The 25,827-nt window shown below is 32.7% G+C and overlaps 1 protein-coding gene across 7 annotated transcripts in view; it reads right to left on the bottom strand.

The window, feature by feature from the left end:
* Positions 1-25,827, bottom strand: part of LOC110992442 (protein trachealess) — a 149,528-nt gene that overhangs the window by 20,197 nt on the left and 103,504 nt on the right. For all 7 annotated transcript variants that reach the window (XM_045628490.1, XM_045628489.1, XM_045628492.1 and 4 more), the window contains one exon: positions 15,226-15,464. In XM_045628490.1, coding sequence (XP_045484446.1) covers positions 15,226-15,464 — 239 coding nt within the window. The remainder of the gene's footprint in view (positions 1-15,225; positions 15,465-25,827) is intronic.

Here is a 25,827-nt window from a genome sequence, read left to right as displayed (position 1 = left end):
GTTCGTGATCTACAATCAAATCGACATCATACCACTCTTTGACAATTGACGACAATGACAGCAGGAAGATTCCTGTCATTTTGGGAAATTAGTACCTACTTATAGTTTCCTTCGCACATTAATATATTTGTTTAAATAGTCTTTTAATTAAAATAAGTAAGAATGACTTATTCATAAAACTCATAAATAAATCTGTGTTTATTTATAGAACAAAGAGAAACGGGTAACTTGATACCTGTTGATGCTATCAGAGGGTAGACGGCGACATACAGACAGTAGCTGACAGGGTTTTGTTATTTATAATACGCTGGAATAACACTCAAATAAGTAATACACTAGAATAACACTAACACTAGAATAGTAATATACTAGAATACTAGGTATAGACCTAGTATGACAATAGGCCATCATGATTTAATATTACAAGTACGTAAAACGGTATTGGTATGTGATTCTAAACCAAGCTCGATTGATCGATCCCCAGCAAATCAATTTTGTAGGGTGGGGAAAAAATCGTGAATAAATATGTCTTGATCCAAATATACGTACGTAGTGTTAAATGCAGAAGGCCAGCCTAAAGTAGAACGTGACCGTTGCAGAAATTACCTAGTCCCAATGGGGGCAGTCCATATGGGGCTTCACAGTCGTGAATGTAGGGTTACCCCCTTAGAATTATTCTTAGACGAAAATGGTCTTCATAGGTAATTTTTTGCTTAATGTGGTCAATGAACAAAGTCGTGAGTGAATGTAACAAAAATTACGTAAAACGTGCGTATTGCTATCATATTGCGATGGTCGTGTATGTCTGTCCGTCGCCGACGTCACGACATACCGTCACGAGCGGACACGCGTGTCCTTGCTAGCTTTCAATGACATTAGATCATCATAAAACTTCCTTTACGAAATTACACTGATTATAATAACTACACTTTGTTCTTATAAAAAAAAATACTTTGTGCGATTTTCAACAAGTTCACAAGTATTAATCCGGTAGAATCGGGTTAAGAGTTGTAGGCAAGGTTAGAGCAAATTATTTATTAAATAAATATAAGTATGATTCCATAATCATACTTGTGTATCAGTGTTGGCCTAGTGGTCTAAACTCTAAAGCGATTCCTGTCTCAACGTGAGTTTGAATCACATGAAACACTTGCTTGTATTATGAACGCAAACATTGTGACTAATCATGAGGAAATGTGTCAGGTACAGAAGACTGATCACCTACCTTCAGTCTGTTAAAAAAATTGGACCAAGGCCCATATATGGTGAATATCACAGAGGGAAGGGAGGGTAGTGCATAACTTGGCCCTATTAGACTCGACCCGGATACAAAAAAATGATTAAAAAATATGAGTTTTTTCCTTTTATTTTGATCACATGAAATTAGGACAAACAAATTGACGTAAATACAAAAATATGAAAAGTGGTGCCGTCACTACCACATATTATGCTGACGCGACGAGCGAAATCAAGTACAAAAATCCATATCCGTTTTACTGTTTCGCTGAAGTTACTAAGAAGCTATATTTATAGAGTTCAAGTAAGGTTGCAGTTGAGTAACTTCTATAAACAACATTGTCATAAACGACAGTTACTTTATAACAAAACACAATATCCATTTCTGCTACGACTTTATCAAACGGTAGAGACTCCATCTTTTATTTGGTTTTTGAAATAATGGAAAAAAATTAAATCATGTAATATTTTTGTGGTGAAGGAAATGTTTTTTTTACCTTTTATACTTCACATCAATATATGGAATATACGATTTTCTTAACCTATTTAGTAATAGTTAATTAATTAAATAGAAAATAAAATTTTAAAAGTTTGGTCCCGAGTGTACTTTTAACGCTGTCAGCATTTCCTCACTGTATTGCTATACTTATTCATTGAGCGAGAAAAACACCAGCCCTGGTGTCACCGGTACTTTATGTATTAGAAATATTATAAAAATATTTTTACCTTTTTTTTTCAAAGAAGATATTGTATTTTTGAAACTTTTTAAATCAATAGTTTATCAATCAATTAATCTTGTAGGTAACAAGTTTTTTTTATATAATTTCTTTGGTTAATTACCCAATATGCAAATTGCTCATATTATAATAAGCAAATATATTCGGTGATCGAAAGTAAAAGTTTATTTTTACATTGTTATATTTTTTTAAACAATTTAAAATTTTAAAATTAAACTTTTAAATTGAGAACAATCAAATACTTATGAAAATATTTGAATGTCCTTATCTTAAACTGAAGAAGGCGCAGGGCTAACATTTAGGTTTGTTTCGTTTTAGTATTCCTATAAGCGTGGTGACCCTACCAGTCGGCGATATCAAAGCGCTATTCTGTCTGTTTTGTTGAATTAAATCGTAATAAAGATCATGCTCATAGTATCTCGGATCGCTTGCCCTAAAGTCGGGCCATGTGAATTTTATTTTATCAGTGTAAAGTTGCGGATGCATGGCCATCTGATAATATTCTAGTTTTGGGTAAATTTTATTGTTTCCTGTGGGTTTTACTCTTTAAGATATCAGTGTTTAAAATGTACTCGACAAGACATGCACCGCCTAAGAATGTGATGTTCTCTTATGATGTCCTACATCACAACAATTTAAATACAATATAAATAACAACAATGAATCGCAAAGTGTGTTGATAGGCTTAGTATTTTTTTAGTAGTAATATTTTTTTATTCCTTGAACTCTGAGGAAGGTATCTAAAGACCAATTAAAAAAAATAGATTTGGTTGGTAATTCGGTTTTAATAGGCAAAAGCGAACAGTCTCTATTGCATAGCAAAATGTTACATGCGAAATATAGTTCGCGGGGACAGATAGTTTAAATTAAAATACATGTTTGATATAAAATACATTTATTTACTAAGTGATATCGAAAATAATATTATACTATTTATTTTAACCTACGCACTTTAGAATAAAAATGGCAAAAATTTAAATTCACTTAAAAACAGTAATACCTAAATGTCAAAACAATAAGAAAGCTTTATAAATTTTTAAAACTTTATCCAAAACTCATCACGTATCATCAATTTGTTATTACATTTGATCGACCCCAGGAACAAATTTTTATTAAGGTCGCTAAGTCTTCGTATAATTTTCTCATTACGTACAGAGCTCCGCATTACCCGTAAGAAAGATCTAAATGGTATTATGAGTGCAATTTGTGGAAGCTCTAATGCCACCACATTAACGGAAAAGTTTTTAATAACATGCCATTATGCTGGGAAGGAATTAAGGTTACTTTGAGATATATGTGCCGGTGTTTAAAGTTCATCAGACAATACTAGCTTAAGGAAGCTTAGTTTGTTCGTTTAAAAAAAAAGTGCATAAAATCATAATTAAATTAAAGAAAATAAATCAGTGGCGCTACAACCTTTTTTTATGTCTGAGCCTCAAATTTCTGAATCTGTTTAATGATAATTTGTCAATATAATAGGCAAGTAGGTGATCGGCCTCCTGTGCCTGAGTCACGCCGTCGAATATTTGGGTTTAAGGCGAGCCAGTTTCTGACACACGCCGTCGACTGTTTGGGTCTAAGACATGTCGGTTTCCTCACGATGTTTTCGTTCACCGTTCGAGCGAATGTAAATGGTGCACAGCCGGGGTCGAACCCACGACCTTAGGGATGAGAATCGAAGCCACTAGGCTAGAAATATAAACAGTGGCGCTACAACGTCTAGGTCTACGGCAAGCCAGATTCTTCAGATGGCGAGTGCGTTGCCGGCCTTCTGCTACAATCAACGTCTAACTAGCTTATTATTATTTTAGTGATGTCGTACATTGAAAATGTACTATTAATATAAGGTTTATTATTTGTTTAAAAAAATGTTTGTGTACCAAAATCAGTGTTAATACTGCAATAATGCTAAATTCCCATTTATTGCAAAAAAGAAATAATTTATCCGTATTTGTCCATTTGGACATGTGCGGGCAGAGCTAACATTGACCGGGGGTGTTTTCTTGGGGCCAAATTAAATAAAACTCACGCCTAATAGAAGGGCTAGGGGCCGCTCATCGTTTTTTTCTACAATTTCCCTCGTACACTAGAAAATTTCTTTAGTTTAACCACTAAATGTTTTGAAAATTAAAGTTACCAGGACAATAGCTTGTTGTAGAAATAAAACACATAAATAATAATATGAGATTACTCGGAAAAGAATCGTGTATCTAACATAACCTAACCTTCCAATAGGACTGAAATTCTTCTGCACTTGATTTTTCAATTGTGGTATAACAAAAAATATAGCCTTGGATGGTATGCATTACCCACTGTCTCCCTAGTAGTTTAAAGAAAACACCTTTTTAACGGATTGAAGCTATGTATTATAATAAACATAATTATTTTACATGATTTTAAATTTTTTCGTCGTTCCGCATGTTTTACAGCGTGCGTGGTCACGGTGACTGAAGACAAAAGGTTTTGAATGTCAAAAAGTATCATAGCTGTAGAAAAAGTTATGTTATCTGTATTTATTTACCCGAAGTTGATATCTACTACTTCTTTTCCTACGATTTCATCTTTTAGTAATAAAAGATAATACTATGTGAGACAGTAGTTTCTCAGGCGATATAAAATTAAAGCGTTTTTATTCTTAGATATATTGAAACTTTTCATATATATTCTTGATTCATTGCTCATACAAACTTACCCCAAGAGCGGGCAGTGTTGATTGGCAACCCCTAGAGGCAGTACTTGACCGGAGTTGCCTCTAATGAAGAATTACCGCCCTTTGTCCACACTTAGGTGTATCGATTTATTGGCCGCTTTTAAGAACAATTTATCTTCCCTCTGCTGACTGTAGATTACAAAGAACAGTGATCGAAAACATCGGGTTTTTTATTTAAGTAAACTATTTAATTTATTTCTATTTGAATTTAAAAAAATAAATCAGTGGCGCTACAACCTCTTGGCCTCAGATTTCTAAATCATTTTTAAATCTAATAGGCAAGTAGGTGATCAGCCTCCAGTGCCTGACACGCGCTGTCGACTGTTTGGGTCTAAGACATGTCGGTTTCCTCACGATGTTTTCCTTCACCGTTCGAGCAAATGTTAAATATGCACATAGAAAGAAACTCCATTGGTGCACAGCCGGGGATCGAACCTACGACCTCATTTATGAGAGTCGCACGCTGAAGCCACTAGGCCAACATTGCTCTATGTGACTTTAGTACAACTTAAAATGGTCATGTATTTACATTTACGACATAAATCATAACATAATGAGCCATCAACCAACATGAAAATTTTCATTATAGAGACTTACATGTTCTTCCAGAAACAGTGTGTGGAAAAAACGTATGTCTCCTTGCAATATACAAAAGGATTCACCTAGAGGGATAGTACTTCAATAGTTAAGTGAGAAATACCAAAAAATCACGATACCGTAACATAATGAATTGTAACTAGCCAATTACACGGCCGGATAACCCTTCAATCGGCAACGGGGGTCGAACCCGACGGTTGACGATCAATACTAAATAAAAATAGCTGCAAATCCCGGAAAAGGGCACATTATTCCGAACACGTACGGTCAATATAGAATGGTACATCGCGATGATTGTGATGCACCAGCGAGGGAAAAATCTTCCCAAAACTATACATTGAAAATAATGCGTAGGATTTCGAAGCCCTGATGTTTCAGTAAAATGTCGAATATTTTTAACCAAAACACGCGCGGGGTATAAATTTAATCTAATACCTAAATATTTGTTCGTTCATGAAGGCCCCTATATTAGAATATTTCTTTAAATCTTCATATACTGCTATATTTCTTAGTTGAAAGTTTAATTTTGTGAACAGACATAATGATGAACAAATATTATTAATCACAGATATTCGAATGTTAATAATTACAAAGCTTCAACGAGCTGTCATGAGGTATGTTAACTGAAGGGTGAATGGTGGTTCATTATGGGGCGGATTAGCAGGTTAACTCGAGGAGAGATCAAGAAAAGCTTTATGAAGGGGTTAAGTTAGGAATATATGTTTGCAATGAAAAAGAAATGTGTACGGTAAATAATTCTCCAAACAACAACAGTTTTTACTCTGAAGCTATCACAAAAGTTCTAAACCTGGCAAATAATACTCGTATTTCAAATGATTGTATAGAAAAAAATATCTAGCACGTGCTTAATATACTAAGTTATAAGTGAAAATTAAATAACTATGAAAATATCAATCACAAAAGACATAAAAATTCAATGGGTCACATTGACCCGACATCTTGAGAATGGATGAAAAACAGAAGAGCATCGGACGGTTTGTTAAATTTTCCAATATTTCGTGCAGCGGGTGTCGTTTCCCTTTATTTATTGTTATTTTTCTATTTCGCTGGCAGATGTGCCTCGTATGATTTACAGTCTTGTATTAAGGACGAGAATTACCTATAGGTATATTATTTCTATAAGAAATAACGCAGTTTATATCGAGAGTGGCCATGTTTGAAATACTACTAAATTATACGTATTAACATATATACAATAGTTTTAAATATTTCGGTGACACATAAATGTGTCAGAATTTAAAGTAATTAGTGGTAAGAATTATCCTTTTTATGACAATCAAATCTTAACTGATTTTGTTTTTAAGGCTAGCAACAAAATAAAAAAATAAAAACAAATATAAGTTTTATACACAGAATTGTAGGTTTGAAAAGACTTTAAATATCGAACAGATTTTTGTGAAAAAGGTCCGATATGTTACGAGTTTAGAAGCACCCTTAGCCATAAATCAGAAGTGCTGCCGCCAAACGGCAATATGGGGAACAAAACATGTGTTTACCGCGAAGTTAATTTGTCGAATTTATCTCCGTGTCTCCTGTTATTGTATTGAGAAATATTGCCTTCGTTGACTTATTGTCCTTATGACGGTAATATGAGACTCTTTAAATTAAGACGAATAGTCTTGCTATACCTAGACTAATTTTACGATAGAAAGCCGTAATAAGCATTACAGCAAATTTTTGTATAAAACATCAGGTTATCGTAAAAAAAAATATATTTATACTGTTTCATGATCATTTTTAAATCTAATAGGTAAGTGAGTGATCAGTCTCCAGATCAGCCTCTTCACCGTTTGAGCAAATGTTAAATGTGCACATAGAAAGAAATTCCATTGGAATCACAGCCGGGGATCGAACCTACGACCTTAGGTATGAGAGTCAGAGACTAATCAAATTAAGAAATAAAAAAATGTTAACCAATTTGTTAACTTAACTACACATCAGAACATTAATGCGTCGTAAAAGAGAAGAAAAGCTTTACAGTAATAGCCTACAGAGTTTATTTTTTTTTTTTTTTATTTATTTATTTGGTGCACAAAACACATTATAATCTTTACAAAAATAAACTTAAAACTAATAGTTATGAACAGGATTCTAATGTAAAACCATGTGCACACTGCAAAATTAATGTTACATCAATAAAAGGCTCATAACTAACAAAGGTAACATAGTAAAAAAAAAAACAATAATAATAATAATAATAAGTTCCTCGACACCAATTTAACGTAACGTTAACCAGGACCACAAGGGTCAGCACTTAACCTACGATGGAGGATGTCTTTAACGACACTAATGAATTTATTGATGTTGCGACAGAATATGTCCACAAGTAAGTGGTTGCTCTTTGCCATCTCGTTATATTGACGAGCCATCCTGGTCAAAGGGTTGTAAAAAGAGATGTTATTCTTATAAGTTTGAAGGGAAAATAAATTGACTTCGTTAGCTCTACGGGCACTAAATCTAATGTTAAGGCTAATGTGAGCTAGTAGTTCGGGAGAGTCTATAATGGAGTGGGTGATTTTGTAAAGGTAAACTAAGTCGAAGACTATGCGTCTGGATTCTAATGGTTGAACTTTAAATTTCAGGAGTCTATCGCAATAATTTAAGTTAGACCGGCCAGGTTTTATACGATAACATAAAATTCTGAGAAATTTCCTCTGAATTCGTTCAATATCGTCAATGTGCACCTTATAATTCGGCGACCATATTGGACTACCGTATTCTAATATACTTCTTACGAGGCTGAAGTATAAGTACAAGGTGCTACGAGGATTTTTAAAACCTTTTGTGGATCTAAGAATAAAACCCAGTAGATGGTTTGCTTTAGACGTGATGTGACTATAGTGGGCACGGAATGAAAGCTTGTCATCGAACAGGATACCTAGGTCTTTTGCAACATCTGATCTGTTAACTAATTGACCATCTATGACGTAGTTCCATACGATTTTGTTTCGTTTATTAGTAAACGATATGACAAAACACTTGTCTATATTTAAATACATGTAGTTCGTCTTGCACCATAGTGATACGGTATTGATATCACGCTGTAATGTTAAGCAGTCATCTAAATTAGTAATAGAAGTAAATATTTTTAAGTCATCTGCATATAAGAGACAATTGCAGGACAGTTGTTGAATAAGGTCATTAATAAAAACTACGAAGAATAATGGCCCTAAGTGGGAACCCTGAGGTACTCCCGATGTAACTGCGATAGGTGCAGAGATGAAGCCCTTTAACGCAACCAACTGAGTTCTAGAGTCTAGGTATGAGCAGATCCATCTATATAAACTGCCGTGGATACCATGTGACGCTAACTTATGACAGAGCAGATGGTGATTTACTTTGTCAAAAGCCTTAGAGAAGTCAGTGTAAACAGAGTCAACTTGGCCACCTGTGGCAAACACTTGACAGAGATAGTTTTTGTATTCCAGAAGGTTAGTGACCGTAGACCTGTTTCTAACAAAACCATGTTGCTTGTCTGAAAGAACAGGCTTAAAATGGCTGAACAGATGAGTATACATCACTGACTCAAATAATTTAGCAGCGCAAGATAAAATACTTATCGGTCTATAGTTTTTACAATTGGACTTATCACCACTTTTATAAATAGGTATTATGTGGGCAGTTTTCCAGCGCTTAGGAAACACACCACTAGTTAACGATTTATTAAAGAGAACACATAATGGAATGGACAACTCCTTTCCGCAACTTTTTATGAAAATAGGAGGCAGAAGGTCAGGACCCGCCCCTTTGTTAATATCCAAACTATCTATTTTACGTTTGATATCTGTTACCGTAATAGAAAAGCCAGATAATATATTAAAATACGTGTTATTTACAGCACCAGATTGGTCAGTGTATATAGTTTTATTAGTTTTATCGTCAAAAACTGAACCAAAGTATCGCGAAAAAAGGTCACATATCCCCTGACCGTCTGTCTCAGAAGTATTTTCAAGTGTCATGGTGTGAGGCACTGAAATATGGCCTTTACGATTATTCACAAATCTCCAAAATGATTTTATGTCCTTGGCCAACGAGTCCTCGATGGATGCGATATACTTGTCGTAACAAATCTTGGTAAGAAATTTGCATCTCTCCCTCAGCAAAGAGAAAACGTCGTAATCGCGGGGATTCCCAAACCTCTTAAACCGTTTATGATATAAGTTTTTTTCTTTATTACATTTAATTAAGGATTTGCTGTACCAGACTGGATAAGATGAGAATTTGCTACAACAACTTGGTGTATTTCTTGATATTATTTCAAATAAAAGCTCATAAAAAGCTTCGGTGCACTCATCAATACAAGGGGACGATAAGATTTCGGACCAGTTCACAGACTGGAGTTCAGATTTAATGTTTTCAAAATTACATTTAGCAAAATTAAGCCGTTTAATGTTAGCGCGTTGAAGCCCTTTAGAAATCTGAATCGGAGAAAGAGTAATCAAAATTGCGGGATGATTTTTATCTAACAAACTTAATGCAAGTGTTTCATTGACACTTATACAATCTATATTAGAAAGCACCAAATCCAACAAGCGAGCGTTTGCATTTGTGATAAAGTTATGCTGTTTTAGATTACACAGTGACATTAATTCATTTAGTAGAAGGAGCTTCTTACTCGGGTTAGGGGAAATTGACAGAGAGGGATTAATCGAATCAGAGTAATCAGGTGTGTTAAAATCACCAATTAATAAGAAATTATCCAAAGGGAAACGATTAAGAAGTAAATTTTGGCAATGGCTATAAAAGAGTTCAAGCTTGTTAATTCTAATATCAGGAGGCAAATAGCAAACACATAAATTTATGCGAGAAGTGTCACGTGCTTCAGGAATAAGAGTAACCCAGACATCCTCCATATCACTATCCCACGATGCTTGACGGATGACCTGGTATTTTTTATGGACGGCGAGTAAAACTCCACCTCCCTCGGTTTTAGCACAGGAGGAATCCGCACGATCTCGTCTGAAGAGATTGTAACGGGCGTCAACAACTTCGCCATCGAAAACACTCATATTTAAGTTCGTTTCCGTCAAGCATATAATATCGAAGTTAGAATTTAACAGATTTAAAGAAAATTGAGTTAACTTGCTACGAATTCTGTTTACATTTTGATAAAATATATTAATCATTGTGGAAATAACGTGTGATTCAGTATATAAAAACAAAAATTGATCAAGTAACTTACTAAGCAATGATAAACAAACAAATTAGTAGTAGTAATAACAATTAAGACAATTTAGTGAAGGAATCATGACTTTTAATTAGAATGGCCGGGCTTGATTCATCCTTACGAACATAAATTTGGCCATATCGCACCCAAACAAACCTGTAGTTCTTGTCAGTAGAAAATTTACGTGCCGCACGGTGTAACTCTTTAGCTTCAGGAGACAAATGTTCAGACAAGTATATCCTGCTCGACGACGAGCCGCCAATACCAATATCGGTAGTAGATAGTTTGGTGTCAGGGTGGGACTTATTGAAGCGAGTCAACGCAGACAAGAGTGTATCACGCTGACGCTGCGTTGAGAGGGTAACTAGTATGTTTCGCGGCCTTTTGGAGTTTGAGTCCATCTTAGCTACACGACGACATGCTTTAACATCACTCTCAGATACCACAACATTTAAACACTCACAGAGTTTTTTGAATAACTCCATCAGATTCTCAGTCTTGCTTTCGGGTACCTCGTGAATCTCGAGGTTTAAGTCACGTGAAATCTTTTCAACTGTAAATAAACGACTCTGGAGTTTTGATAACGTGTTTTGAGATTTCGTAAGTTCAGTCTCGAGTACCCTGATTCGATTGTCTTTGTCTGCAATATTTGACTTCAAATCATTTTGTTCTAAGATGATAAAATCCGTTGTCGTCGTGAAGTCAGCCTTTACCAACTCAACAGCTCGGCTAACCTCGTCGGTCACCATGTCCTTCAAGTCCTTTCTAAGCGCGGACCGTAGATTTAGCATAAACGATGAGTCAGGGGACAGTTTCAAGTCTATAAGTTTGCTAATACTGTCCAACGTAACCGGCTGCTTAGAAAAGTCAGCGCCTGCAGAAGTTTTCGTAGCAAAATCACACTCCGGCTCTTTACACGTCGTTATATATGAGGAGGCGCTTGGTGATTGGTTATTGCGACCCCGCCGGACAGGAGTATTATCGTCATTGTTTTTACGCCGAGTTACATTCTGACACAGAGGACAATTAAGTGATGCCAATTGCTCAGCACTGAGCTGCTTAGTCGACCCGGCAGCAACATCAAGGCATTCATAACAAAACTTGCGTTTGCAATTATTACACTTTAAAAAATGATCGACATTTAATACGTTATTACAGCCATGGCACTTCATAGCTTGATTAGATTCACTATTATTCACTGATTTTACGTATTCTGTATTACTTCAAATTTGACTTATAAAAGCTAACACTATTGTTAAAAATTGAATAATAACACTTATAACACGGCTAATAATACTTTTAACACGGCTATGGACTACCTTCCACCACGGTTGAAAATTGAATTGTTAAAGAGTTAATTTAAAGGACATTTAAATTTTAGAAAATAATTTTTGGAAGAGACACTTTTCACAGTACTAGATTAAAGTTAAACGCACTTTCATAATAAAATTTCACTACACGTTCATAATGAACTATTTAGTTACGCGCGAAATAGGTTAAATAACCTATTATTTAACCTATTTCGCGCGTTCAATCACAACTAATCTGAATAATTTGGTAATAGAGTTTAACCTGTCATTCAAAATAACAATTACACTGAGGACAGTTCAGTTAACAGAAATAATGTATGTGAATCTAGCGTGATTTCTCAAATATAGATAAACCTATAGTTTAACTAAATTCGTTTCTTGTTGTTGTTTACTTGTCTTATACGGCTACCATTAAAATAAAAGCATTACTTCTCGTCTAATTTTATTGCAGAATGTTAAACGGATGAGTGTTTTTCATTTTATCCTCATCGAGAGGGCAGAATTCTTTTATTTTTGTCTTCTTTAATGTCAAATGTATATGCAAATTTTCCATTCTTTTTAAATGCGATACATAACAAAACCCGCCAGGCAGAATAGTTCTTTAAGCTTGCACAAGTATGAACAAATTCGTCAAAGCGACCCCATTTAAATAACTCAAGTCACGTTCGCCAAATAAGCAGATCTAACAAGCAGTGTATCGCTTGCACTGATTGTTAATTGATTAGATTAAAAATTTTGGCCCAATTCCCCGCCCATTGTTACTGTGGGGTTGACAGAATAATTATTTTTACGCCGGTGTCTTTTACAATTTAGTTTATTATGCAAATACCATGACGTTTACGGAGTATTTTGATCTGTTAAAATAAATTTATGTTATAAATGCTATGTGTTTGTTTAATACGTTCATAATTTAAATGATTTATAAAATTGGCACATGAGCATACAGTAACACTACTGGTAAAGTTTAAAAATCCAAGTAACTATTAATTTAAAAAAAATCTAATCAAGAAAAACTATATTGTGTATAGTTCATTAGTGGTGTATAAATACTTCTAGTGACATCAAGTCAACACACAGTTTTTCAAACAATACTTATCATGTTGAAGAATATTTCCATACTATTGATGGACTGCAGGAATTCTCGTTTTCTTTTTAGTTCATGCATCCGTTTAGTTCTAAATCCACTTAGTTTATCACATAAAAATGTGTTTGTAATAAAGATACTAGTATGAACCTGTCATTTAAAAAAGATATAAATTATACAATTAGATACACACTTAAAATTCTTACCACCTTCATTATTTGAATTAATAAGTTATCGTAAGTTGTCTAAATGATGTTATTTATTGTAATTTGTTTGAGAATTTTCCTTCTAATAGAAATAATAGATTGTTATTTAAGTATATGAATCTGAGCTGAATACATGATTCGGTTATTTACATATAACTTTGTAGTAAATACTGTTTCAATATGTGAGTGACTACGAGAAACTTTTGTACCTTTCTATTCCTTTACCATACAATTTTCAGTTTTATACAAACATTTACTCATTGATGTTTTGGTTTTATTGGTAAGTTTTGTAATTTTACTTATACTAAATTTAAATAAGATCATTTTGTAAATAATTTTTAATATTTTTCGTTGCGACACCAAAAAATTTTTTTAAGTTGTTGATATAACATACATATGTAAATAATGTGAAATATAAATAAATTGCTCAAAAAAAAGTATTCAAAAAATGCAATAGAAATCGAGATATCTTTTAAGCCCTCACATGACGAAATGTTCGAAATTCGAAATTTTACCCCAAAGTCGTTGAACAATTCTGTCGCCCTAAACGCATAGTGTTTTATTGTCGAATATTTTTATTTTAATACTGCTAGGTGGGTTTGAAAATTGAGTTAAAATGACAGTGGCGTACGTTGTGATTCGCTCCGTGGTCGCATTAAACGCATTAGGGGTTGAAATTGGATTTAGTTAGGGCGCACTGTTAGTACACTTGTTATGAATTTGCTATGTGTGTTAAAAAACTTATTTCACTTTGTTTTCCTTCTTTGTATTTGCAAATCTTTTCGTATGTTTTCCGATATTCATACTCCGAAACAAAATTACTAAAAAAAAATTAAGGAACCTGTTACTTTAAGTCAGTAATGAATGAATACTTCAATGAATGAACGAATAAATTAATGAATGCCCAAAAATTAATGTTTTTCATATTATCCTTTTTTTTCACTTAAATCGAAATATTTGTTCGAAGTTTAAATTTTCAAATACTGTTAATCAAAAATATATGAAGCAAGTAATATATTATTTAATTGTTTTACATAGAATTCGAACAGTTTATTTCTAAGTAATACATGTGGCTTTTTACGAATGTTTACTTAAGCTTGGGTAATTTATTTGAGGTATTGCGGAGAATCAGTCCCTGAGGCGTCCTTATTTGCGTGCACGCTCCGGTTCACAATATTTGTGATTTACCCTCAGTTTTTTGGTCAGCTCTATGATTTATAGAAGAGTGAAATATCATTATTTAAACAAAAAAAAATTTCGATGTACACAATTAATTCACTTGTTATGTGATATGATTTATTTAATTTAAATTTAACATCCTTATGAAAACTAAATTAGTCTAATTGTAGTCTTTGAATTAAATAACTAACTGTCAAATTGCGATTTCACTGCGATTAAAAGACACAGTAAGAGTACCTTACTATCAATGGTGTAATATAACGGTTTTTATTATTTTATTTATTAAGTTTATTTCTTTATTTGTCTACCAAAATACTTCCTACATAGAGACATTGTTGGGTCTGTGACATAAGTACGGGTAGGCTGCCCTAAATTCTTTGAAAGTATAAGTTAAGATATTAAAATTTTATGTTGTTACTAACCAGAATTAATTTTTGTAATCTAATGTAAATGAATGACCATATTTTCCTGTATTATATTTATAAATTTAATTCTGCTGACTGTACCGCTAACACGGTTAGCGTCGACAATGAGTTGACGAAGGCAAATCTGATTTGCGAACCCTCCTCAGTTATTTTAGAGGCACTCACTCGTTTTGCATAGCGTCTGGGGTAAGCCAACGGTCTATTTGTTCCCACAATATGCTATCATTGTGTCTCGGTACATCGCTAGTATTCGGTTTTACTTGGTTTAGGTTACACATACTTGTTTGATTGTCTTTAATAATAATAATCTTCATACTGCACACACAGCAATGTATTTTAAGAGTGGCGAAACGTACTGATGCTGATAAGCACGCTTCAGTGTAAATATTGTAAAAAATATATTATAATAATGACAAATATCTTAACCATGTCGTATAATGGAGCACGAACGTATAAATCTAATTTGGGATGACAACTTTCATAGTTCATACCTCCAATTTAAATACGTATGAGCGTGGAGCTACATCTTCGCATAAATGTGTTTTTAACTCACCTTTCAGAGCTTTGCTGGTAGGCGGTGTATCCCGGCTCCATGGAGGGTCACCGTGTCCTGAGAAGTCCCGAAGCTTTAGGTAGCTGATCGTGAGCCTAATGATCGAGGCTTTGTCCAGCTGGCTGGTAATAGCAGCCGGGAGAGGCAACATCTTTGCCAATTCGTAGAATTCATAGTTCTCTTTACCACGTCGAGATCTTGCTGCATCTCTACTCTTCTCTTTTCGAAGCTCGAGAATGCTGTAAAGAAAAAGATTGTTAGTTATCCGGTAATGATATTTGTTTAAATTTAGAATTAAGTTTTCAAAAATTTGAATTTCGAACATCATTTAAAAATCTGTGATCACATTTACGCACAGTTATTATCGCAATGTTTGTGCGAAGATTATTTATTTGCAAATAAAATTACTTAAGATATGGTTAATAAATTTCATTATACGTTAATTAAAATAAAATAGCGTTATCGTTGTGGATATGTTAATAAGGCTCAAAAACCGGTTGTATTGTATGTAGGAGGGGACTCAGCCACGCCCGCCCTCCGCCCAACGCTAATGACTTTGTTTTAACATACATTTGCATTTTATTCGAATATGTGGTTTATTACGTGAACTTTGAATACAAACTAATACCACAGATTTTCGTTTGAACTTTCATACTTCTTGGAACCAAGTACAGTAGATATATTTAAAGACATTTAATTATAATTTTAGAAAATTCCATAACTGACAGTCATGAAATTTATTACGAAATTTAAAACATCTTAGCAAATACTTACGGTAACAAAAGGTTTTACCATTAACGGGCAGGGGTAGTAAACCTTTCGCGCTGTGTAAGCGATCCTGTGATGGGCCTAGTTTACGATCGAGTCCGATTACTAGCCCCCAAGAGTGTTTGTTTTATTGTCACCTGAGTAAGGTAATTTCGTGGCCCCTGTATCATCATCACAAACCGTATAGCTACCATTTATAAAAATACCTTTTCGATTCCAAGTTATTCGAATCAAAAATCGCTGCAACAATACAATAATCTTAACAACCCCTCAGGGATTAATAACTCTTTAAAAATAAAGAAAATCTAAGCGAACCATTTAACGATAAGATCAAATTTTCCGATAACCCGGTTCAAGTATAAAACAAGCGGCTATTTCGCTTGATTTAATGTTCCTAGAGGGTCAGTGTTGGGGTATTAAATTGTTTAAAATAACTTTAGAGAGTGACCGAGGGTTAACCGCCCCTAGCTATTGTATATTATCTTAAGTACCTAAGCCAATCTATAAGGTTCAAGTAAATAAAAATTTCAAATTTTTTTTAGAAAAAAATATTTATTTTTTTATCTATAGGTACTGTTGCATTTCATACTTGGCACATATACATTCGGGTAATGTAAATAAAGGAGGCAACGGCCTTATCGCTAATAAGCCATCTCTTCCAAGCAACCCTGTTAAGGAAAATATGGATAAATGCTAAGGATAAAGTGCAAAAAGTATAAAATTAAATTTAAAAATAAAATTATGGATGTAGATCTATAAAAATCTACGGTTTTTTCTAAGATCGCATTATAACTATAATTCTCAGATAGACTAAATTTTGTTATAGGTACTTAACGTATTTCTGCCAACACTTCAAAGTGGTCCAATTTAATTCATCACTTTTATGACAGTCCTCCCTACACCTTACAAGTCTTAACTACTCAAACGTGTCTCAACGCCCCGTACACCTGGGAATCGAACCGGCTAACACTGACCCTCACTCCCAGCGAACTCACTAATACATACTCTAATACACAAGTGTTATAGTTGGCTTTAAGAGTACAAAGCTCGACAGTTAAAGATAAAAATGACGTAAGTCCCTGGAAATGCAAGCAATTTCCGTCTTTAGTGTGGAAGAATTGCAAATTGAAAGAATAGTGAGGAGTCATAAAAAGCTGTCCACTTCGCAAGCGTTTCGGTTAATATGGCCCGGGACAAATTGAGTTGGACCGGCTAAGAATTAGTTGGCCCCTGGGAGTTGGGTATGACGGATGGCTATTAGGGCATGGTATTTAGTTTCTTGTTCTATTTGATTGCATGAATTAGTTAGTAGACTTGATTGGATTACGATTTTATTAGTTAATTCACGAATCAAAGGTATTAATGTATTGTGTAATACGGTTAACTAGAATGATTGTTGAATGAAATGCAGTATTAGATTTAAAAAATTGCTATTTTAATTTGATTTTTTCAATATCTCGTGTTGGAAAACGAAATAAAAATAATACAGCGTATGTATCTGCTTAAATTTTTTTTTTACAAAAACTTAGTAATATGCATGAATTTGCGTGTTGATAACAGTTGAAAGATAAATGAAATAAGGTTAAATAACACATTATTTGAAGGAATTTAGAATAAAGTTTGTTGATGAAAGAGCTGGGAACCCTGACACAGGTATATTTTACTTTAAAAGGTTTCCAAATCACATAGGAATGCAAATCTACTTAAAATGAATAAACAAGTTATTATTTTTATTATTATATAAAATGTCAATAAAACATTTATCTTATCTTTAATATATCACATAATCTATATTTTTATATAAAACTTTTTAATATACCCAACATTTCGCACACAATACTTCATACTTACCGTACACCAAATAACACTTAAATACTATTGTACAGGAAAGAACAGTAGTGCAGATTAAAAATACCGCAGACGGGGTAAGTTAAATTGTCAACTGTCACCTTTGGGGAGCTTTGAAAGACCGACACCTTCGATTAACCCCTCAATTACCGGGATTATAACATCGGTTTTTAAGAACGTGCATGGGAATTTTCTGAGTTTCTACTTGAATAGGTGCAAGGCTAAACATTTTATTGTCATTATTGAATCTATTGATAGATTGATGGGAAGGATTAAAACTTGTTAGGTGATAATAATATAGCTGTGCAGAGATGGTGACTCTATGTACCTTTCGACTCTATAATTTTAATGTAAATATTGTATTGCGCATTATTGAATAAAGAATATTTTGAAATCTATACTTTAATTTATTTACATGATAATTAAAATTTAAAGTAGGTACGTCTTTGTAAATTTCGTCAACACCGTGTACAAACATCAGCACCGTAACATTTGATCAGATAAGTTTATGGCACTATAATGATACGAATCGTCTTAAATTTAATAGTACTTCATATAGAGGTATTTTAAAATGCAAAGGTACATTTTTAATAAAATTTTATCTTTTCTTTAGAGTATAAAGAAACCCTAGAGGTTCGTACAATTACAAATATGACGTGTTGTATTGTCAATATCGAGTGGTTATGTCACCATTAACCACTCCAAGTGAACGATTATAGTTATGAAATATTTAGGGCTATAAGTATCTATTGTTGCATTGCCGTTAAATAATAATGATCTTCAAGAAGCTATGGGATAGAAAGGTTTTAAGTTAAAAAAATATATAATGTGAAAACTTTATTCGATATTAAACTTAAGGTTTACGCAATGTAATCGTATCTTAGAAGTACAGATTTTTAAACTTGTTTCAGATCAGTGGAATGAATTGAATTTTAATATATGTTTAAAGAACTGTATTTCTCATTACAAAACAGAAATATTTTATTTACATGAGAAACTTAATATTAATATGTATATATTATATACGAGCGAGATACACGTCGCCATTAGCCGTAACAATTTTAGTCAGCTATGTTCATTCTAACATGCATCTTTAATGCCTTTTTGAATTTGTCAAACACTCCAATATTACGAATTTGAGATGGTAATTGGTTAAATAATTGCACACCTTCATACCTAATAGATTTCTTCAAATAATTTGTACGCGGCTTCGGTAAGACAAGCAAACTCGCTCGACGAGTATTGCGTGTCGTTGTGTGTTTGATTTTTTTAAACGACAAGCAACTATGGATTGAGTTATTTAAAATTTTTTTTATCAAGATACAGGTGCTATATACATACAGTTGTTTAACTGTCATAATTTTGGTTTCTTGGTAGATTTTATTAGTCGGTGTTAAAAAATTGTATCTAAATAATGATTTTATTAATTTATTTTGTAGTGTTTGTAAGTTAGAAATTATGTTTTTACATGCCGTACCCCATATTTCAATTAGATATATGAAATGTGGCTTGACTAAACAATTATAAATTAAATGACGTACGGATTGAGGAATACATTTTGATATTGACCAAAATCTGCCTATAAGTGATTTTAGTTTGGTAATTATGTGTGATATATGTAAGTTCCACTTTAAATATGTATCTATTCTAAGACCCAGATATTTTTCCCATTTTTTGTTAGTGATTTCAACGTCTTGAACTTTTAACGGTTGAAACATAGGAATGATTTTATTTTTTGCTCTGAATATTACATAAGATGTTTTTGAGATATTTATGGTTAGCAGATTTTGTTGAAACCAAGAATATAGAGAATTTAGGTCTGACTGAGCTCGAGCAACCATAGTCTGGATATTTATACCGAAATAAAATAAGCAGGTGTCATCAGCGTAGAGAGTGATTTGGCCATGTAAACCGAGCTCGTGAATGTTATTAATATATATTAAAAATAACAGTGGACCTAGTATAGACCCTTGTGGGACGCCGCATGTTACTGGTATTTCTGAGCTTTGAGCATTACCTATTTTGACTATCTGGGTTCTGTTTGATAGATAAGATTTGAATAATTTTAGCGCACAACCTTTTATTCCTATACGATCTAATTTTTTAAGCAATAGATTGTGGCTTACGGTATCAAACGCTTTTTTCAAATCTATAAAGACACCCAGCGCCATTTTTTTAGAGTCAATGTTTTCCTTTATATGACTGATAAGATCAACTGTGGCTGATAAAGTGCTGCTTTTTGATCTAAAACCATATTGGCGTTTAAAAATAAAATTGTTAGTTTGTAAGTAAGTATCAAGTCTTGAATAAATAATTTTTTCTAATATTTTTGAAATTGAAGGTAGAATGGATATTGGTCTGTAATTGCCGGGGTCAGTTTTACTGCCTGATTTATAAATAGGAGTAACTTTGGCTTTCTTTAGAGAATCCGGAAATTCACCTTTATGCAGCAGCTTATTAAAGCAGACCGAGAGATATTCAGAGAGATCATTGATAATGCATTTTATGGTTTTAGTATTGATTCCATCTATTCCAGTACTGCAATTTGTGTCTAGTGTTTTTATTATATTTGTTATTTCAATATTATTCTTAAATGTTATTTATTAAATAATATATACATTAAGTATGTATATTAATAAAAACATCGTTATGATCATAAGAAGAGAAATAAGAACCATAGTGTGTATATTAATAATATTATACTTGGGATTCTATATCTGAAACAAAGTACATACATTGTTAGCCAAATTCCAAATTCAAAAGGTTACATAAAACGGAAGTTCGGAAAGTACTTTGTAAAGTGTAAGTTTTCAAAGCAAATTCACACCCTACACTTAAGGTCTGCTAGTTTTCCTTAAAAGTGCGGACATTTGAGCCCTTGAGTTAAGTCAACCGTTGTATCCCCTGGGTCTTAAAGAACCGACGGTCACTCGTTCGGAATTCAAATAAATTTTCGCTCTAATAGAGGTTGCTTACGTCACGGTAATAGATATAGCATAGTGAGAGAAGCGACGTAAAATTTATTTAATCTATAATTTATTTACATACCTAAAGTACGATATGAATGTTAATTAAATATAAAAGCTTAAAATGTTGTATGTAAAAATACTTTTCATCTATAATGTTAGTATCATTGTTATCTAAAATTAATAAACACTGGTTTAAAACAATTTCAATAACTTTCGTTTTTATTAAAATTAACATTTTTTTGGAAATAATAAGGACCCATATAGGACATCAAAGGAATATATAAACCAATATATATATACCTACAGATTCGCATTGACAAACGGCCTGTATAGTAATGAGAAACAAATGTGGCAACAAACAATTATTTATTTTAATTCGATTCATTAACGGTACAAGATTACCCTGTGTTATGATAATGAATTCAATCATTAATCAAATGATATCATCACAAATATAAGCGACGGAGATAAACATATTAAACGATTGGACTTTATTAAGGGATAAAATAAATACGGAAATGGGGCGCTCATATTTGACGTGGAGAATGAGATGTCGTCGGCTTATTACGCCTTAGGATTATTGATATACTAAACGATTATTCTTGATATAATCTGTGATACTAAACGAAACTATAGATTATATATTTATTCAGGTGATACATACAAATGTAGTGGAAAATGTATGTGCCTTATTATATTTTTTTATTATTAGTCATCAAGATATAAAAATAAGTATTGAGTGTTTTATTTTAGTAAAGTTTAGTAACATTTAAAGTGATTTTTATATTTATAATATTTTTTCATATTAAATGTGAATGTATTTATTTCTTTTAATTTAAATAAGTATTAATGTATTTATTTATACAATCAATGGGTGTATTTATCGATATTTAAAAATAGCGGTAAACATTTCACATCACACTTAGTTCATTGAAATGTTTTGTCGCATTTATTGCAATGACACAAAAATATTTTAACTAGTCAGTCACGACTCACGACCTGCCAATTTTGATATGAAAGTATCGCAGTTATGCCTTTTTATCCAATTTGAAATGTTTAATGGATTTTCCACTATAACAATAAAATAAAGAAATAGTTAAATATGATAAAAAACGGCTGATTAAAATGATTCAACTTGCAGCGTTGGATGAAATTGAGGTTATGGTAGGTTTAACCAAAAGATTTAAACATTTTCCTATCTCTATCATGGCTTTATTTTTCATATAAAGCGGATAATCAGGGTTTCGTGTCATGCACCCCGAAACAACATTTCGCCTCATATATTACCAACAAAATTTCAACCTTAAAATAAATTGCTTATGTAATATGATTAAATATCCAGGAATTTGTTTATCACCGCAATGAATTGATTTTTTATAACAGGTTAAAGATTATATTGGTATATATAAAACGATGTGAAAGTTAAGAGGGGGTCTGCAAAATCCGAGGTCTCTGGGGCATGCGTTTTAGTGCTGTGATGAGAAGCCTTACTCAGCAGTTTCTGGCCTTCAATGACCGTACGTGACATTACAATTTAGCAGTAATGTGATCTGTATCGATATTGGCGCTTTGATTAAGTTTTTGGATTCTTAAAACGTAGCTGCCGTAGGCCTTCTTGGTTTATTCAGGCGTTCGATAGAAATACAAGAATTAACTCATGGATAAAGATTACTCTTTTCACATATTAACTTATCAAATGTTTTTACTATACTAATACATGGTATGATAAAATTTTAATTATTATGTGTGAAACTAGGGACTAATCTACTTTTAAACACACAATGTACAGAGATATTAAATTGTTACTATTTTCACTAGTCTTTATGACTCCACGATTCCGTAGCCTAATACGATAAATATAATTATTATATGTGTTGTATTATATGACAAAAGCACCTGTCGAAAGTTGTCCCGTTACATTTGTCTCGTTGAGGTAATTTGCGAGGGAAATCTAGATGTGTTATCAAGTGCCTCGCCTAGTAACAAAAACTTGCTTCTATTAGGCGAGTTGGCCAACAAAAAACACGATAAAAAACTTAGTTGAGATGTAACTGGGTATTTTATTATTGAGGTTTTTAATTAGTTTTTGTCAGTTGTCTGTCTTCATATTATATTGTTTTATGTAAACTTATTAAAATTGTCATAAATTTATATCCATAAATATGTGAATATTTTCACTATGTCTAACGAAAAGTAATTTGTATTAATTAATAATTAATAAGACAAAAAAACTTACACTTCTTAATTACTTCTAGACTTTTTTTATCTACGTACCGAAAATTTAGCTTTCTATATTTATTCCTATATTTCACTAAGTTCCAGATACTTAAAAATAAGTTTTTTATTTATGGTAACAAGATTAATTCTTGTTTTAAAATATTCTAACGCTAAGCGCATCATTGTATCTTAGACAATTTCAGACTCTCATCGGTGATATACATATGGCACGTAGGTGTAAATATATATGTTGTTTATTTTGATACAATAATTCATTCTAACAGCCCCAGTAATTTTCGATTTCCCCCAAAAAGAACATTTTATTACTCAAAGCAAAAGATTTAGGCTGAAATCTAACGGGACGGTCCCAATGGGACGAACGATTTGCACCGGCCAAATTGCCGGTCCTTAGCTGGACTTATAATCACGTCACAATTTTCCTTTGCAATGCAACACGAATATAAAACGGCTTTCTTTATTGAATTATAAAAAAATAGTAAAATAAGCCTTTTGTATGTATTTTTAAATATTATAGTATTTCACTAGATATTAAAACGCGTTGTATCGACACAATATTGTATGCGAAACTACTGCGTTCAAATTATTAAACAATAAAAAAATAATTTTCCAAAATATAACTTTCGTTTTCCTGTAATTATCATCATTATATCATTTACTCTTAAAAATATAAATATCAAGTGACTTAAGGTAACATAGCAAAATCCAATTTTTTTAGGTAGTGAAATTTTTCGTGGATAACGAAGCTCACGTCCAGAAATAAACGTTAAATTCAGTAACTTTTTCAAGTAGAAGAAACTAGATGGCTTTTGTCTAGTATTTTTTTTTTGTTGGGGCTTGCCTTTACGTACAGAAGACGTGCTCGTGATCGTATTTGTTTTGTATTTGAAACGCAGATTTGGGTGGTAGACCAACCACCAACATCTAATCTCATCTAAATGCGCAGAAATTATTATGAGTATTGTACGGATATATAAATGTAAACCTGGATAAAACAATAAGTTTAGAAATCGAGAAAAAATAGTTCAGAAATTATAAATGTTTTTTTTTACTTAGTTAAAAGTATCACCAAAGTTAAAATATGATACATCTACCTATATCGTAATGTAAGAATTATTTTTAAAATCTTTCATATTTCTTGTGAATTCTGGGTGTTAACTGCTGAAATTATGATGTTGTCATTAATTTTTTACACACCTAACAGTACAGCTTTTTGCACTACGAAAAGTATGCAAAAACTCCAAATTAATTTATCATGTGACAATGTGCAATAGCATTTTGTATAGAAAATAATTGCGACACAGCCCCGGGCAACACAGGGCTGCCATATGAATTGCCAGGGTAAAATAATTCAAACAATTGGAAACATCTATTTGCAAAATTTCGGGTTTAGGCTAGAACAACAGTTTCCTTTTACATCCTACATCTGTTTATTGCTTGCTTCTTTAGCACTCTTTTGCACACCCATTATTTTAAATAGTATCTTAATACATAATTTTAGCTAATAAACTTAATAACTTTATACTAAGTGTCCAACATATCTTACCTTACATTTTTTTAGCAGATTGTTTCACCAAATACGAAAAATCCGTTGCATAATGGCAACCCTATCCCCACTGGACAAAAAATGGCCAAATAGTATGACTAATGATAGTCGCCCCGTTAGCAAATTGCCTGCCAAATTGTACTGATACTGGAAAATTGTATCATTCATAAGCAATAACTGGGATTTAGTGGGGATTGTATTACGATGAATTAAATAGGATGTTGTGAGGGATTTTGACATATACACACTACAGGTGTGAATGAATGATATTTCGTTTCTGAATTTGAATTCTATGTTTCGATTTCTATAACATACTCTTGGTTTTGGCGTACATTAGAAGTATTAATACTTATGCTTTGTTAGTAAGTAAGTTGGCCGAACATCGTTTTAGAAAATGTATAGTAAAGGTTTATTTACACTAGAGTAATATTACGATATTTAAGCAAATGTGTGAAATGTAAAATAATTTATCCACGCATTATTTATACGGCTTTATCAGAACATATTTTATAGTACATTGTTCAATAACATCCGAACTTAGCTTAGTCAGCAAAACTTCTAACTAGATAAACTAGATAAAATTAGCAATACAAAGAGAAATTCGGAGCCACGTTCACTGCCAATTGAAAGGAGAAGGAAATAATAGTTATTTGCAATAATCGTCTGAAGGGACGCCTGATTGCGCCGCGGGCGAAGGATTTTTCCTATTTTACTTTAGTTTAGTTGCACTTTGCAGTGGCTTTGTATAACACATTTAGATTATGTTATACCATACTAATCTACTAAACTTATAAGTTAACTTTTCAATATTGATATTTGAGTACTTAAATTAGGTTAAAACTTAGGCTCTGCGCTCTTTACAGAACAGCCATGGTCTGGTGGAAAGTAGAACTAATTCTAAGGGTCAATAGTCAGAAACAAATGATAATAAATGACACACGATTTCATCAATATTCGCACTACGGATTCAAAGAATAATAAAAATAAACAGAAGTTTGATAAGAAAGAAGAAAAATGTACGGAAATTTCTGTCGAAAATTGGAATACCAATTCATAGGGTGCAATCGATCAGTCAGTAGGATTAATGGAGTAAGTCTCTCGAAAATGATGCATTATTGTCCCCTTTACCTCATCAGTGGACTTTTGTAGTGACCCCTGTTGTTTTAATTCCTTCTTTTAGGGTTGAATTGGCATCTAAATTGAGTGAGGGTTGGAAGAATAGCTAATATTTTTATG

This window comes from Pieris rapae, chromosome 6, assembly GCF_905147795.1.
Source record: "Pieris rapae chromosome 6, ilPieRapa1.1, whole genome shotgun sequence".
Classification (NCBI taxonomy): Eukaryota; Metazoa; Arthropoda; class Insecta; order Lepidoptera; family Pieridae; genus Pieris; species Pieris rapae.
Note: the sequence above shows the minus strand (reverse complement) of the source record. Positions and strands in the feature narration are given on the sequence as shown.